The sequence below is a fragment of the Osmerus mordax genome, chromosome 1 (assembly GCF_038355195.1).
Source record: "Osmerus mordax isolate fOsmMor3 chromosome 1, fOsmMor3.pri, whole genome shotgun sequence".
Lineage (NCBI taxonomy): Eukaryota > Metazoa > Chordata > Actinopteri > Osmeriformes > Osmeridae > Osmerus > Osmerus mordax.
This window is the reverse complement of record NC_090050.1, coordinates 26,070,133-26,086,869: the sequence shown is the minus strand read 5'-3', so window position 1 is coordinate 26,086,869 and position 16,737 is coordinate 26,070,133. Positions and strand designations below refer to the sequence as shown.

General features: G+C 45.3%; 1 protein-coding gene across 5 annotated transcripts in view; it reads left to right on the top strand.

The window, feature by feature from the left end:
• The window catches only part of cpne5b (copine Vb), a 97,106-nt gene that overhangs the window by 30,443 nt on the left and 49,926 nt on the right, over window positions 1-16,737 (top strand). For 2 of the 5 annotated variants that reach the window (XM_067235015.1, XM_067229823.1), the window contains exons 4-6: window positions 262-365; window positions 3,260-3,299; window positions 4,471-4,547. In XM_067235015.1, coding sequence (XP_067091116.1) covers window positions 262-365; window positions 3,260-3,299; window positions 4,471-4,547 — 221 coding nt within the window. Of the gene's footprint in view, window positions 1-261; window positions 366-3,259; window positions 3,300-3,958; window positions 3,962-4,166; window positions 4,182-4,470; window positions 4,548-16,737 lie in introns of all 5 variants that reach the window. The other 3 variants (XM_067232687.1, XM_067234197.1, XM_067233468.1) reach the window with 3 other exon arrangements.

The window sequence follows — 16,737 nt, the reverse complement described above, 5'->3', positions numbered from 1 at the left end:
CCTGACTGTGTGTGTGTGCGTGTACGGGTGTGTGTGTGTGTGCGGGTGTGTGTGCGTGTACGGGTGTGTGTGTGCGCGGGTGTGTGTGCCGGTGTGTGTGTGTGCACTTGTGCGGGTGTGGGTGTTTGTGAGTGTGTGCGTGCGTGTGTGATTAGCAATAAAAGTAGGAAATCTATCTGATCTTCTCCTTTTCAGTAAAGACAATTACATTGTTAACTGTATTTTAATTCCTCCTGCTTTCTGTTGTGTGCATCCCTCCAGTTTGGAAGAACCGAGGTGATTGACAACACCCTGAACCCAGACTTTGTCCGAAAGTACATCCTCGACTACTTCTTTGAGGAGAAACAAAGCCTTCGCTTCGACTTGTGAGTGAAAACCCTTTTGATGCTTTTGTCCTCAGGAGTCCCTAGCAACACATAATCACCCTCCCATGGCTCTCTCTCTACTTCTTCTCTCTCTCTAGTCCTTTTCTCTCTTCTTATTCTCTCTCTACTGTCACTCTTTCTCTCCCTGATCGATGACTTGATGTCCTCACAAGTGCGTTGTTTAGAATGGAGGGTACAGAATCCCCTCTCTCTCTCTCTCTCTCTCTCTCTCTCTCTCTCTCTCTCTCTCTCTCTCTCTCTCTCTCTCTCTCTCTCTCTATCCCCCTCTTCGGGCCCTATCTTGCACTCAGCGCAATTGACTTTGTCAACGAAACAAGTATCATTCCTAGTTTGCACTCGATGCAAAGCAGACTTTTCCCTCCACAGGCGCAAGTCGGTAAATTAGGGAATGACCTTGCGCTCCCAGGGGGCGGTTCAGCGGAAAAAGGAGGTGTGTTCCGGCGCAAACGTTCCGTGGTGCTATTTTGCAGTTTCAGAAGAACAATTCCACCACACACCAGGAAAAACGTAGTCTAAAGTCAATGGCACGTTATTCAGATTCTATTTTAAAGGCGCATGCTTGGCCCGTGCGCACTGCTGGCGAGGCCAGGGTCTTCTTCCTGTGAAGCTATGTTACATTTAGTGCTGTCAGTTAAACCCGTTATTAACAGCGTTAACGCAAACCCATTTTAACAGCGTAATTTTTTTTAATTGCGAGATTAACATTATTTTTGGCCTGGCAAACTTAAAAAAAAAATGTTTTACATGCTCTTCCAACAACTAGTGACGTTAGAAAAACGACAACACCACAACGCTAGACCGGAAATAAAACAACAGGCACGCCGCACACACTTGTTTGGGCTTGCGAGCCGGCTAAAGAGTAGTATAGCTAATGTTACGTTTTGAGTGGATGACGAGCGCGAGGCGCCGAAATGGATGCCAATAAGATTCTGAATGGAAAGTTTACTTTTAGAAAGTTGCCAAATAGTTCCATTGACAAAACCAAAGTCATCTGTGTGTTTTGTCGTTGTGAACTGAGCTATCATCGCAGCACGTCCAGTCTGAAATATCACTTTGATGGCCAAGCACACAGCTGATGCGAATTCTCCGCCCCCTCGTCAAAGCCAGGCGATTGCAATGTTGTTTTCAATTTAAAAAAAACATTTGCACTAAGCAAGCCGATCCACTTTTTTATGTTGATAAGAGCATTAAAATGAAAAAAATAATGGGACAAAAAGAAATCAATGGACATTTAGAATATATAAAAATGTGCGATTAATTGCGATTAATTGTGAGTTAACTATTACATTAATGCGATTAATCGCGATCGATTAATCTAGTTACATTGTTTTGATTTATTGTATGGCTGTGTTAAATTTCTTTCATGTCAATGATTAAAAAGATTTTCATGACAAATGTCTGTATATGTGAACTTGATTTGTAACAATTGTGGCAATTTCCTCCCATGCCTGTTGGGTGGGTTTCTTCTCCCATCCCCATCAGAATCAGAATTCGGTTTATTCGCCATGTATGTTACACAAACATGGAATTTACTGTGGCAGGAAGGTGCAAACAATAAACATATACGGGTCTTAAATTAAGTAAAAAAGTACAATGGTTAAACTAATTCTAAGAACTAAACAATATAAAAATATAACAATTTAAAAAAAAATATATATATAAAAATAAGACTAAGAATTTGAATGAGCAGCATGAGTGGGCAACTTAGTGCAATGAGAAAACTGCTCTTAAAGGGAATGATGACGCTCTGATTGGTTTATTGCACGTTACGCCCAAACCACACCCATTAGTAATGTAGCTACTTCAGACCAACCCATTTTAGATGCGCAAAGTCATTTATCCCGCAGGTATAATAGCAACAGCGCCGGAGTCCCACCCACAAAGTTACTTGCGCTTTGCGTTTTGATACTTGCGTTTCAGATTGTTAAAATAGGGCCCTTCAACTGAAATAGTAAGAAATATCAGATAAAGATTTCATATTTTTTGTGTTGACCAGATTTCACATTAGTGGCCAAGCTCAATCTCTTGAGTCTTTTGTTTCATCTCTCCCTTGCCCTTTGCCTCTTACTTTCCGGTGCAGTATCTGTTAGCTAGTTAATTGCTATCTAGTTAATTGCTAATCTTTAAGATAATGTGTCTGAAGTCACAGGAACAAACACACAGAGCACTTATGGCCCCTATGATTTATCGCTGCGTTCATAAACAAATCCTGTTTCTTTGAGATGCTCTGGTAAACGATTCATCTTTGAACGCCTCAGTAGGGTGACCCTTCACAGCTCCTACTTTTGAGATACAGTAACAGCAGACCGCCCAGAGAGGCTGACCGCCCAGAGAGGCAGATGAAAGCTGGATGTATCTAAACCCAGAAGAGACCTCTGGGATCCTCTCAGCTGATGACAGCAGATAGACAGGAAAACATAAATACTAGTTGGATACCTCACTCCAATAATGTGAAAAGATTTAGAAACATAGACACAGAAGAAACTATTGTCCAGATCTTCTCTGAAGAGAGAGTCAACATCCAAGCCGTCTGGGGCTGTAGATCATCCAAGGTTTTGTCTTCAAGCAGATTCCCGGTCCTCACATTTTCTGAACCAAGTTTTCTTAGCTTTTGTTATATGCTAATATTCTTAGATACATTTGTGTGGATACAACAGACAACAGAATAGAATGAATGTCAGATGCCACACACAGGAAATGTTGTTGTGTTGGCAAGGACCTGAGATGTTCGCAATATGGTGAAAAGTTGTTTGCTTCATAAAGGGTTGGAAGCAGACACTTTATTTTGCTTTTTTGTTTTTGTTTGTTTTATACTTTGAACATCTCACTGTCAGAAGTCACTGTCTCACTGTTGACTCATGTGGTTTTCTCAGGTACGATGTGGATTCCAAAAGTCCAGACCTGTCCAAACACGTGAGTGGCCTCCACTGGGAGCCAGAGCCATAGGTGAACAGGGCTTGGCCAGCTGATCTCAACAAAAAGCTTTATGATTGGAATTGAAATAAATGTCATTCAAACAACAGTGTCTTTTTGTTCTAAGATCTGAGGTACTTCTTTTCTGAACCTATCTCTGATTGGCCAAATTCTTCTTGTCTATGGCTTTGGTGTGAAGGTGGCAAGACTTGATGGATTGGTTGAGCTAGTGGCATGTCACTACTGTCATGGACTTATGCAAATCAATACCCACAAATCCACCAGGTATCCAAATACACTGAATGTAAAGAATGGTGCTGATGTTGTGTCATAATGTTGTTGTAACTTCTGCCTGAACGTGTACAGACTAGAGTGTCAGTAGCACTTGGCTTGATTCAGTCTCCTCCCTCTGAAATGCAATAATATTACGTAGTCTAATGTCACGTAGACTAGTATTACACAATGCTTGTGGCCACCAGTCTCCTCTGTCAGCTGGATTGGAACATTCTTCACCACAATTATTTTCTGCTCATTAGCTCATTTAAAAAAAGCATAAAAATATGGTGTGCTTGGAGACAATGGCAACAAAAAGCATTGAGTGAAACATTTTGTGAACAAAATAATCTGTTCCAATGATTATTTTATGTATTTGGATACAGAAGGTTTGCATAACTCCATCAAAAACTACCTTCTTTCATCCATTCTTCCATCTCATGTTGAGCGTTACTAACACCTGTGACATTCCCCACCTGGTTTGAGCTGTGCAAGGTGTATATATTGGTGGGTATGGTGTTTGTTGGTGTGCGTACCTGGTATATGATGTCTTCTGTTGTTGTTGACCCCGCTGCCTGCCCTCCCTTCTGGAAGCCCGCCGACCTCAACGTACGTCTCAACCTCTCTCACCCTACTACTGTACTCACACAGTTGGAGTGGCATGTGTTTAACCTCTTACTCGTCACCCTCACCTCTCTCTAACTAACCACCTTTCCTTAGTGTGTGCCCTCTTCCAGTGCCCTCTACTTCCTCTTTAAAACACCCCTCTCCCCTCCTGTTTCTCTACACTGACATCTTCACCACTTTTTGGCCTTTCCATTAAACCTTTTTGAACATTTTTAACTATTGCATACGTTGCCCTGTGCTCTCTCGCTCTCTCTCTGTCTCTCTCTCTCAGGACTTTCTGGGTCAGATGTACTGCACCCTGGGTGAGATCGTTGGCTCGCCTGCCAGCCGTCTGGAGAAGCCTCTCGGGTGAGTTCAGACCTCTTGTTGTTCTCTTGTCTTGACTGTCTGTTGACAACCTAACAATGGCTGACACGGTTTAAACATCATCACGACAATGGCAGTTCATTCATGGTGAACAGAACCTGCCCTCAGCAGCTGTAGTTTAGCTTTGTGTTTTGTGCGTTTTTAAATAAGAATGGGAGTGAACAAATTAAATGCTTAATTCCTAGCGGGCCGAGTCTGTTTATGGACACGATGCTGGTAGAGAAGAGAACTATATTTAGAGACAGTGTGAGGGAATTGGAGTTAGAGAAAGACTGAAACTTTGGTGAGAACCTTATAGGGAATGATAGCTGAGAGAGAGAGAGAAAGAGAGAGAGAGAAGGATGAGTAGAGAGACAGACTTATGGACAGACAGACAGAAGGATAGGAGGAGGAGGAGGAGAGAGAGGAGGGAATAGAGGAGAGTATCTGAGTCCTCCAGATGTTTCCAACAAGATAATAACATTGAATACAGAAAGGGAGGGGGGGCTGCTGCAAAGCATTGAACCAAATATCAGGATCACAATGCTGCTATTCAGCCAGCATTTGGCCACAACAAAACGCTGAGACAACGAACATGACAAGAGTTTAAAGAGATACGGTATCACCAGTCTTGATATAATCCCTGATTCATGATACACAATCAGATACACAGGTAAAGCTTTGCAATGTAAGCTGATGTAAATAAACAGATTTGTTACTGAGATAACATACTGTAAGAGCAATTCTCACCGACACATATGGAGATGATAGCAGCTTCTCACCGACACATATGGAGATGATCGCTGCTTTTCACCGACATATATGGAGATGATCGCTGCTTCTCACCGACACATATGGAGATGATCGCTGCTTCTCACCGACACAAAGAGATACGGTATCACCAGTCTTGATATAATCCCTGATTCATGATACACAATCAGATACACAGGTAAAGCTTTGCAATGTAAGCTGATGTAAATAAACAGATTTGTTACTGAGATAACATACTGTAAGAGCAATTCTCACCGACACATATGGAGATGATAGCTGCTTCTCACCGACACATATGGAGATGATCGGTGCTTTTCACCGACATATATGGAGATGATCGCTGCTTCTCACAGACACATATGGAGATGATCGCTGCTTCTCACCGACACATATGGAGATGATCGCTGCTTCTCACCGACACATATGTAGATGATCGCTGCTTCTCACCGACACATATGGAGATGATCGCTGCTTCTCACCGACACATATGGAGATGATCGCTGCTTCTCACCGACACATATGGAGATGATAGCTGCTTCTCACCGACACATATGGAGATGATCGCTGCTTCTCACCGACACATATGGAGATGATCGCTGCTTCTCACAGACACATATGGAGATGATCGCTGCTTCTCACCGACACATATGGAGATGATCGCTGCTTCTCACCGACACATATGGAGATGAGCGCTGCTTCTCACCGACACATATGGAGATGATCGCTGCTTCTCACTGACACATATGGAGATGATCGCTGCTTCTCACCGACATATATGGAGATGATCGCTGCTTCTCACCGACACATATGGAGATGATCGCTGCTTCTCACCGACACATATGTAGATGATCGCTGCTTCTCACCGACACATATGGAGATGATCGCTGCTTCTCACCGACACATATGGAGTTGATCGCTGCTTCTCACCGATATATATGGAGATGATCGCTGCTTCTCACCGACACATATGGAGATGATCGCTGCTTCTCACCGACACATATGGAGATGATCGCTGCTTCTCACCGACACATATGGAGTTGATCGCTGCTTCTCACCGACATATATGGAGATCATCGCTCCTTCGCTGCCGGCACAAAAATAATACAGGCACAATCGGAGAGCAGTGGATTTCAGAGATATTTATATTTACACACTTACTTCTGCTTTATAACCTTGGTCACTTTTCGGGAAGTTCTTTTCGTGCTGTCTGCTCTACAGTCTGAAAATGTCTTAGATGCATTGGTGCTAGCATGCATAGCATAGTCTGTTCACTGTTAGACCTTCTAAAACATCAGTCTTCAAAAACCCTTTAAATTTACATTTATGCATTTAGCAGACGCTTTTATCCAAAGCGACTTCCACGAGAGAGCTTTACAAAAGTGCATAGGTCACTGATCATAACAACGAGAGCCCCAACATTGCGAGCAACCAAAACATGAAGCATACATTGTGAAAAACCAAATAAGTGCCAAAGGGAAGAACCACAAGAGCATGCAGTTAAACAAGTCACAATTAAACAACATGAAACTCAAAAAGTGCAAGAGTGTACCTGTAGAAAAACAATCAACAGTAAAATATTTCACAGCGAGTACAATAATTTAAATCCGTTACAACTAACCAACAAGAGCAACAAATCTCTCAATAAGAGTCATTGTGATCCTGGAGGAAACTAACATCAGGTCCAGCCAAGCATTCCTAAGTGCCGTTGTACTTCCGGAACAAGTGCGTCTTGAGCCTTTTCTAAAGACTAAAGACAAAGAATCATGCTGGAGATTTGGTCACGTTTGATCTGAACAACTGTTAATTACAAATATTTACAGTAACCACTGCTATCCAGAGATAATGAAAGAATATACAGTAACCACTGCTGTCCAGAGATAATGAAACAATGTACAATAACCACTGCTGTCCAGAGATAATGAAAGATACAAACACTGGAACAAAAAGCTTTTCCTGTGTCAATGCCATAAAATCTGAAATGAGCTTGGATTGATTTGTACAGAGAGATTGAGAGAGACTGTCATTGTTTCTTTACGCTCAAACACACACATACACACACAGACACACAGAAACATACACAGACACACAGAAACACACACTCACAGGCAAACACACAAACAGACAGACAGCTTGCACGTATATCCTTGACTCCTCCCAGACTATAGACTGATTTTTCTAGACTACAGACGGGTTCTCCCAATCTTTCACTCTTGCTCTCTCAATGTATTTCTTTCCTCTCTCTGTCTAATTCCCACTCTTTGTCAATCTCTCTGTCACCATTGTTTACCTTTTGACACACACAGTTGGAATAGTGTGTCATTTGTTAATCAAACACATTATCCATAAAAAGCATTGAAATTCTTCACAATGAGTCTTAGATAAACAGGGTGTAGAATGAAAGGAGTTTATTACAGAGGGGGTGGGGAACGAATCTTACTCTCGATAAATCTTTTCATTCAAACTCTACTACACCCTAATCTCTTTCCCTCTCTTTCTCTTTCTCTCTCTCTCTCTCTCTCTCTCACTCTCTCTCTCTCTCTCTCTCTCTCTCTCTCTCTCTCTCTCTCTCTCTCACACACCCACACACACATACACACACACACTGCACAACACCCCACCTAAGAGGCACACAAAAGCTTTCTGTCCCGTTTCCCCTGCTCTTCTCTTCCTCTTAATTGTAGTGCCTTTAATCTTCAGGAAATTAGGCTTCACTTAATTAGGAAGCAGCCATTGTGTTTTTCATTATCAAAGAAGAAGCCAGAAGGTAGAAGAGAGAATGAGGAGGAAAGGAAGGGGGGCAGAGAGAGAGAGGGGTGGAAGGCAAGAGATAAAGAGGGAATGTGAGCAAGAGAGAGAGGGAGTGAGGGACAGGTTGAGTGAGCAAGAGGGAAGAGAGAGACAGAGAGGTGCAAAAGCTGAGAGAACAGAGATAGCAACAGAGCAACAGTGAGAAGGACTAAATAGATGGAGAGAGAGGGTCCATGTCCATGGGGGCCTGCCTGCCACACTACCCTGACAACCTTGATAGACAGGTGTTACTAATATCTGGTCCCCAGGTGTGAGGGAACAGGTGAATGTGTGAAAGATAGAAAGAAACCATCGTGCCACATTTTTCAATTCTTGCATTGATTCCTTGGAAGATGTAATCACATGTTCTGTGTGGAAGATGTAATCACATGTCACGTGTGTCTTCAGAGAAGAGTCAGAGGAAATACTCCTGTTATTAACTCTGCATGTTAGCCATGACCTAACTCTGCGTGTTAGCCATGACCTAACTCTGCGTGTGTTAGCCATGACCTAACTCTGCATGTTAGCCATGATCTAACTCTGCATGTTAGCCATGACCTAACTCTGCATGTTAGCCATGACCTAACTCTGCATGTTAGCCAAGACCTAACTCTGCATGTTAGCCATTACCTAACTCTGCGTGTTAGCCATGACCTAACTCTGCGTGTTAGCCATGACCTAACTCTGCGTGTTAGCCATGACCTAACTCTGCGTGTTAGCCATGACCTAACTCTGCATGTTAGCCATTACCTAACTCTGCATGTTAGCCAAGACCTAACTCTGCATGTTAGCCAAGACCTAACTCTGCATGTTAGCCATGACCTAACTCTGCGTGTTAGCCATGACCTAACTTTGTGTTAGCCATGACCTAACTCTGCATGTTAGCCATGACCTAACTTCGTGTTAGCCATGACCTAACTCTGCATGTTAGCCATGACCTAACTCTGCGTTTTAGCCATGACCTAACTCTGCATGTTAGCCATTACCTAACTTCGTGTTAGCCATGACCTAACTCTGCGTGTTAGCCATGACCTAACTCTGCGTGTGTTAGCCATGACCTAACTCTGCGTGTTAGCCATTACCTAACTTCGTGTTAGCCATTACCTAACTCTGCGTGTTAGCCATGACCTAACTCTGCATGTTAGCCATTACCTAACTTCGTGTTAGCCATGACCTAACTCTGCGTGTTAGCCATGACCTAACTCTGCGTGTTAGCCATGACCTAACTCTGCATGTTAGCCATGACCTAACTCTGCGTGTTAGCCATGACATAACTCTGCGTGTGTTAGCCATGACCTAACTCTGCGTGTTAGCCATTACCTAACTTCGTGTTCGCCATTACCTAACTTCATGTTAGCCATTACCTAACTCTGCGTGTTAGCCATGACCTAACTCTGCGTGTTAGCCATTACCTAACTTCGTGTTAGCCATGACCTAACTCTGCATGTTAGCCATTACCTAACTTCGTGTTAGCCATTACCTAACTCTCTGTGTGTTAGCCATGACCTAACTCTGCATGTTAGCCATTACCTAACTTCGTGTTAGCCATTACCTAACTCTCTGTGTGTTAGCCATGTCCGGGCTAACACACATGGGCTTTTAACATAGTTAGGGGATTCTTTGTAATTACAGTTTATTCTTAATTAATTGTTTTCAAGTGCACACACACAGTGCATGAACTCATATACACATACACTCCCCGTACACACACACATACTGTACAGTGATTGCACACAAATACACACACTTGCAGATGTAGGCATGGACATGTGCATGAATTTACACTGAATGTGTCTGTCTTAGTGTATCTGTGTGTGATTGACTGTGTCTTAGTGTATCTGTGTGTGATTGACTGTGTCTTAGTGTATCTGTGTGTGCTTGAATGTGTCTTAGTGTATCTGTGTCTGATTGACTGTGTCTTAGTGTATCTGTGTGTGTGTGACTGTGTCTTAGTGTATCTGTGTGTGCTTGAATGTGTCTTAGTGTATCTGTGTGTGCGTGACTGTGTCTTAGTGTATCTGTGTGTGCTTGACTGTGTCTTAGTGTATCTGTGTGTGCTTGAATGTGTCTTAGTGTATCTGTGTGTGCTTGACTGTGTCTTAGTGTATCTGTGTCTGCTTGACTGTGCCTTAGTGTATCTGTGTGTGCTTGACTGTGTCTTAGTGTATCTGTGTGTGCGTGACTGTGTCTTTGTGTGAGTGTGTGCTTGACTGTGTCTTTGTGTGAGTGTGTGCTTGACTGTGTCTTTTTATGAGTGTGTGTGTGACTGTGCTGTGACACACTTGACAAATTTCATGAAGGTAGGAATAAATGATTATGTTGTTGATGATGTTGGATCTGCCAGATGACACTGGATCAATGGAACACACAGATACATGATGTGCCAGTGCACACACACATACAAACACACACAAACAAGCACTAAATACACTCACAGCCACGAGCCATAGACTTTGTCCAACTTGGTCTGAGACATAGCTGCCAGGAATTTCAAGTAAATTATAATCTAGTTACAATGTACATTAGGATGACATTGAATTGGAGAGTAGAGCCAAAATGGCGGGTGATGTGGCTCTATCTGAGGTCTGGTCATCTCTCCCAGCCAAAGGCCTATATCTTTTTGGATGCACAATCACAGCATCCAAACTGTCAAAGCACTCTTGCTCTTTTTCTTCCAAAACCAGATGGTGTTGAGTAAGTGCCACTGGAGCCAGGCAGCATATTCACACTGGAGCCAGGCAGCATATTCACACTGGAGCCAGGCAGCATATTCACACTGGAGCTCCTCCTGTTCTGACATTGATTCAATTCATTTAGTCTGATAACCGTGTGGCATGACCGGTAGTTATTCATAATAACACGTAGGGTGTTTAGGAACCCACAATTTGCTAAGGTGCCGAACCACTTTGATAACCACTTGGCTAACTACTACAAGATGATGACACAGACCTGCTTGGGGGGAAGTTGGTGAGAATTGGAGAGGGAGGAAAACAGTGATATAGAGTGAGAGAATCTTTGGGCCTCATGTACGTACATTCGCAAATGTAGCGTTAGCGCCATGGCCAACCCGCAGATTGCGCACGCTGTGATACTTCAGTTTACGTCGTATTTACGAAACCTGCAGGTCATCAGGTAATCAGCGCCTTTCTCCGCCCACTATACCATACATTGCGAGCATTTAAATGCGCAATTGAATGGGCCTCCTTCTCTCTTTCTATCATGGATCAGCCACCAAAGTCAAAACAGCGATGACTGTTTGAAGTGATCTTGATGCCAATATTTGTAATGTAGCGAGGAGTTTAACAACTGCTGGAATGGAATGTGAACGCTGAGTCGGAGATTCAATGTAATCTTTGATTTCTTCCAGTAACTGTAATATTGCATGGCTGCTTAATCTGTAACGCGTAGTGATTTCGTGTTCACTCAAATCAAGTGTGATCTTTGTGGCAAAAATCCTTTGGCCTATGTCTTCGTCTTGCTCTGGTTACGGCTGCCATTTCACCAGGAGGCATATGCGCATCCTGGTTTACGACTGTTTAAGAGAGAATTTTCACAGCAAAATAGAGGTGCGCTTTCACAGGCGGTTTTTGTACATACCGCGGAATACATAATTAGGCGCACTTTGATCCCCTCCCATCTCTTTATGAGAAACTCCCACTTTGCCCTTGACCCTCCTGTGAATGCACAAGTATGACACGGAAAAGCGCAATTTGCCATTTTCAGTTCCCGCGACAGGCAGTCTGCGCTTTTACCTCAGTGCGGCATGTTTGTACATACCTCGCCATGCTTTTATGCGCAAATTGCGAAACAAATACGCTTGAAGTGGGCACAAAAGAGGCCCAGAGAGAGAGAGACAGTGAAAGTGAGAGATACAGAAAGAAAGAGACGGATAGTGAGAGATACAGAGAGAGTGAGGGATAGTGAGAGATACAGAGAGAGAGAGAGACAGGGACAGTGAGAGACAGAGAGAGACAGGGACAGTGAGAGATACAGAGAGAGAGAGAGAGAGAGAGAGAGAGAGAGGGACAGTGAGAGATACAAAGAGAGAAAGACAGTGACAGTGAGAGATACAGAGAAAGAGAGAGACAGGGACAGTGAGAGATACAGAGAAAGAGAGAGACAGGGACAGTGAGAGATACAGAGAGAGAGACAGGGACAGTGAGAGATACAGAGAGAGAGACAGGGACAGTGAGAGATACAGAGAGAGAGAGACAGGGACAGTGAGAGATACAGAGAGAGAGACAGGGACAGTGAGAGATACAGAGAGAGAGACAGGGACAGAGAGAGGTACAGAGAAAGAGAGATACAGGGACAGTGAGAGATACAGACAGAGAGAGAGACAGGGACAGTGAGAGATACAGAGAGAGCGAGACAGGGACAGTGAGAGATACAGAGAGAGAGACAGGGACAGTGAGAGGTACAGAGAGAGAGAGAGAGAGACAGGGACAATGAGAGATACAGAGAGAGAGAGAGACAGGGACAGTGAGAGATACAGAGAGAGAGTCAGGGACAGTGAGAGATACAGAGACAGAGACAGGGACAGTGAGAGATACAGAGACAGGGACAGTGAGAGATACAGAGAGAGAGAGAGATACAGCGACAGTGAGAGATACAGACAGAGAGAGAGACAGGGACAGTGAGAGATACAGAGAGAGAGACAGGGACAGTGAGAGATACAGAGACAGGGACAGTGAGAGATACAGAGAGAGAGAGAGATACAGCGACAGTGAGAGATACAGACAGAGAGAGAGACAGGGACAGTGAGAGATACAGAGAGAGAGTCAGGGACAGTGAGAGATACAGAGAGAGCGAGACAGGGACAGTGAGAGATACAGAGAGAGAGAGACAGGGACAGTGAGAGATACAGAGAGAGCGAGACAGGGACAGTGAGAGATACAGAGAGAGACCAAATGAGAGTGAGACGGAGAAAAATACTACCGTCACAAAAAGCATTTGTTTCATCTCAACATCAAACCAACATTATGGAGTACTACCACACAACACCTTGTTTTGGACATCCTTTTCACAGGGTCCGGTAACACATGTTATTTTCCCTTGCCTCTCACAAGCTCTATGTATGAGAGAAAAAATTACATTGATGTCAGGTTGTTAGGGACAGAGGCGGTGGTCATTTAGTTGCTTAGTTACTAGGTAATTTAAATTAGCCAGATGAAAGCTGCGTTTTCCAACTGTGAGACATCCACAGGTAGCTTATCCATACATAAACACACACACACAAAACACACACGTAGGAGGTGAAAAGGGGAAATTACCCTGTTACCTTGATTAGCATTGCTGCTTATTTGCCGAGCTAACACACAGGTACCTTTCAGTATTGAAACAAAAAAACTGTTCATGCAGGTGTGAACTGGTTATCTGGAGGTCTCAGGGTGGGCTGTATCTGGAGGGCTCAGGGTGGGCTGTATCTGGAGGGCTCAGGGTGGGCTGTATCTGTGGCAAAGGAGGCATCGCTGTCAAGTCTGGAAAATCCACCAGATGTTTTCATTTCACAACATGCAGAAGAAACATGATTGATTTCGGTGAACCATCCATGTCTTGCTGCCATCTCCCAAAACGGGGTCAGAGTTTCTGAACTTAGTTGTGTTCTAACCTTGGATGCTGTACATGTAGCCAGAGTCACACAGGTGTAAATGAAAATCATTCAACAGGTAATTAACTATCGGGGTGATCCTGTCTCTCATTGAATTACATAAAGGAGCCTAATGACAGTCAGCTGTAAGTGCTGATGTGTAAATAATAGTGCTGTCAAACGATTAAAATATTTAATTGCAATTAATCGCATTAATGTCATAGTTAGCTTTTTTAAAGTAAACTTTCCATTCAGAATCTTATTGGCATCCATTTCGGTGTCTCGTGCTCGCTATCCACTCAAAACATAACATTAGCCTACTACTCTATAGCCGGCTCGCAAGTCCAAACAAGTGTGTGTGGCGTGCCTGTTGTTTTGTTTCTTCTTTCTCAATTTTGCGTAGATTTTTGTGTTGTGACCCGGAAGTTTCTCCCACGAGCTTGACAGTCACATATTCAGGATGTCAGCAGAGGGCGCATAGCAGAGCAGATGAACGATAAAATTGCTCGCAGAGCAATCGAGCCTCAATGCAAAATTTGATTCCAGCTTCCCTCACCTCCGGCGTCCACCACCGGGTCCGAGGGTTACCGCCGCGACATGCACAGACCGCCTTGCGTCCGCAGCTCCGGTCAGCCGCCTCAACAATGGAGGCCCGGAACATGGCCCATTTGGACTCAATGTCCCCGGCCTCCCCCGAGACATGATCGAAGCTCTCCCGGAGGTGGGAGTTGAAGCTCCTTCTGACAGGGGATTCTGCCAGCCGTTCCCAGCAGACCCTCACATTACGTTTGGGCCTGCCGGGCCTGACCGGCGTCTTCCCCCACCATCGTAGCCAACTCACCACCAGGTGGTGATCAGTTGACAGCTCCGCCCCTCTCTTCACCCGAGTGTCCAAGACATTCGGCCTCAGATCCGACGACACGACTACAAAGTCTATCATCGAACTGAGACCTCGGGTGTCCTGGTGCCAAGTGCACATATGGACACCCTTATGCTTGAACATGGCGTTCGTTATGGACAAGCCGTGTCTAGCACAGAAGTCCAACAACAAAACACCGCTCGGGTTCAGATCGGGGGGGCCGTTCCTCCCAATCACGCCCCTCCAGGTCTCACTGTCATTGCCCACATGAGCATTGAAGTCCCCCAGGAGGACAAGAGCATCTCCGGGAGGAGCGCTTTCCAGCACCCCTCCCAGAGACTCCAAAAAGGGTGGGTACTCTGCGCTGCCGTTTGGTGCGTAAGCACAAACAACAGTGAGGACCCGTCCCCCCACCCGAAGGCGGAGGGAGGCTACCCTCTCGTCCACCGGGGTGAACCCCAACGTACAGGCGCCGAACCGAGGGGAAACAAGTATTCCCACCCCAGCTCGACGCCTCTCACCGAGGGCAACTCCAGAGTCCAGCCCCTCTCAAGAAGACAGGTTCCGGAGCCGATGCTGTGCGTTGAGGCGAGGCCGACTATATCTAGCCGGAACTTCTCTACCTCGCATACCAGCTCCGGCTCCTTTCCCGCCAGTGAGGTGACGTTCCACGTCCCTAGAGCTAGCTTCTGCAGCCGAGGATCGGACCGCCAAGGCCCCCGCCTTCGGCCGCCGCCCGTCTCACACTGCACCCGACCCCCATGACCCCTCCTGCAGATGGTGAGCCCACTGGAAGGGGGTCCCACGTTGTCTCTTCGGGCTGTGCCCGACCGGGCCCCATGGGAAAAGGCCCGACCACCAGGCGCTCGCCATCGAGCCCTACCCCCGGGCCTGGCTCCATGGGGGGGCCCCGGTGACCCGCTTCCGGGCAGGGGCAACTGAGAACCATTGTTTGTTTTCTTCATGGTAGGTTTTGAGCCACGTTTTGTCTGGTCCTTCACCTGGAACCTGTTTGCCTTGGGTGACCCTACCAGGGGCATAAAGCCCCCGACAACATAGCTTCCAGGATCATTAGGACACGCAAACCCCTCCACCGCGGTAAGGTGGTGACTCAGGGAGGGGCCTATTTAAAATTACAATTTCAAAATATGATATGCCTCTGGCATTGTTCAGAGGGCCGGTCCAAATGTGTGGGCGGGTCATAGTCGGCGTTCAGAGCATAGTTTGGGGACCCCTGTTTTAAACACACCTTTGCTGAGATGTGTTTGGACCCATTTGGCAGGTTCTGCGAAAAACAATTCTAATATGCCACAGACTATTTTGTGGAGAGGCAAGGAAAGCAGAGTGAAGAGGCGGTGAGCTTCACCTGAAATTAAACCTTTAGATTGCTTTTCAGAAGGTGGTAATATCCCAACACTTGCAAAATACAGGAGGGCCCACCTTCTGGAGTTCACACTGAAAAAGAGCAACACACAAGATTGATTTCCCCTCAAGTACCACTGCTGCACGAGACCAGACGTTTGACAGATATTGCATTCGCTTTGTCTAATGTGGAAAATTTAGCAGGGTGCACACAGGGGAAAGAGGATATTATACATTTTTTTCTTCTTTTTCGCCATCCATCGGCATGAAGACGCTGAAGGTTTTTTCTATGATGGTTTGAAGCTGGTGGGCCAGTGTATCCAGCTGTGCTGCTGTACAGCTCTCTGGTGGGCCAGTGTATCAGCTGAGCAGCTGTACAGCTCTCTGGTGGGCCAGTGTATCAGCTGAGCTGCTATACAGCTCTCTGGTGGGCCAGTGTATCCAGCTGAGCTGCTGTACAGCTCTCTGGTGGGCCAGTGTATAAGCTGAGCTGCTGTACAGCTCTCTGGTGGGCCAGTGTATCCAGCTGAGCTGCTGTACAGCTCTCTGGTGGGCCAGTGTATCAGCTGAGCAGCTGGGAAGTGAAGCTTTGGGCGGAACAAAGTTAGTCTCTTATAGTTCTGATGTAGGAACGTCCTTACCCTTCTGGGCAATGGGAGGTGATTTGGTAGTGGCCCAATAGGAGGTGATTTGGTAGTGGCCCAATGGGAGGTGATTTGGTAGTGGCCCAATGCAGGCAGAGAACCTGAGTGGTCATTCTTCATTTCGTGACCACCTTTCTGTTTTTGCAGACTTTCCTTCCCTTACTTTCCTTAACCTCTCCT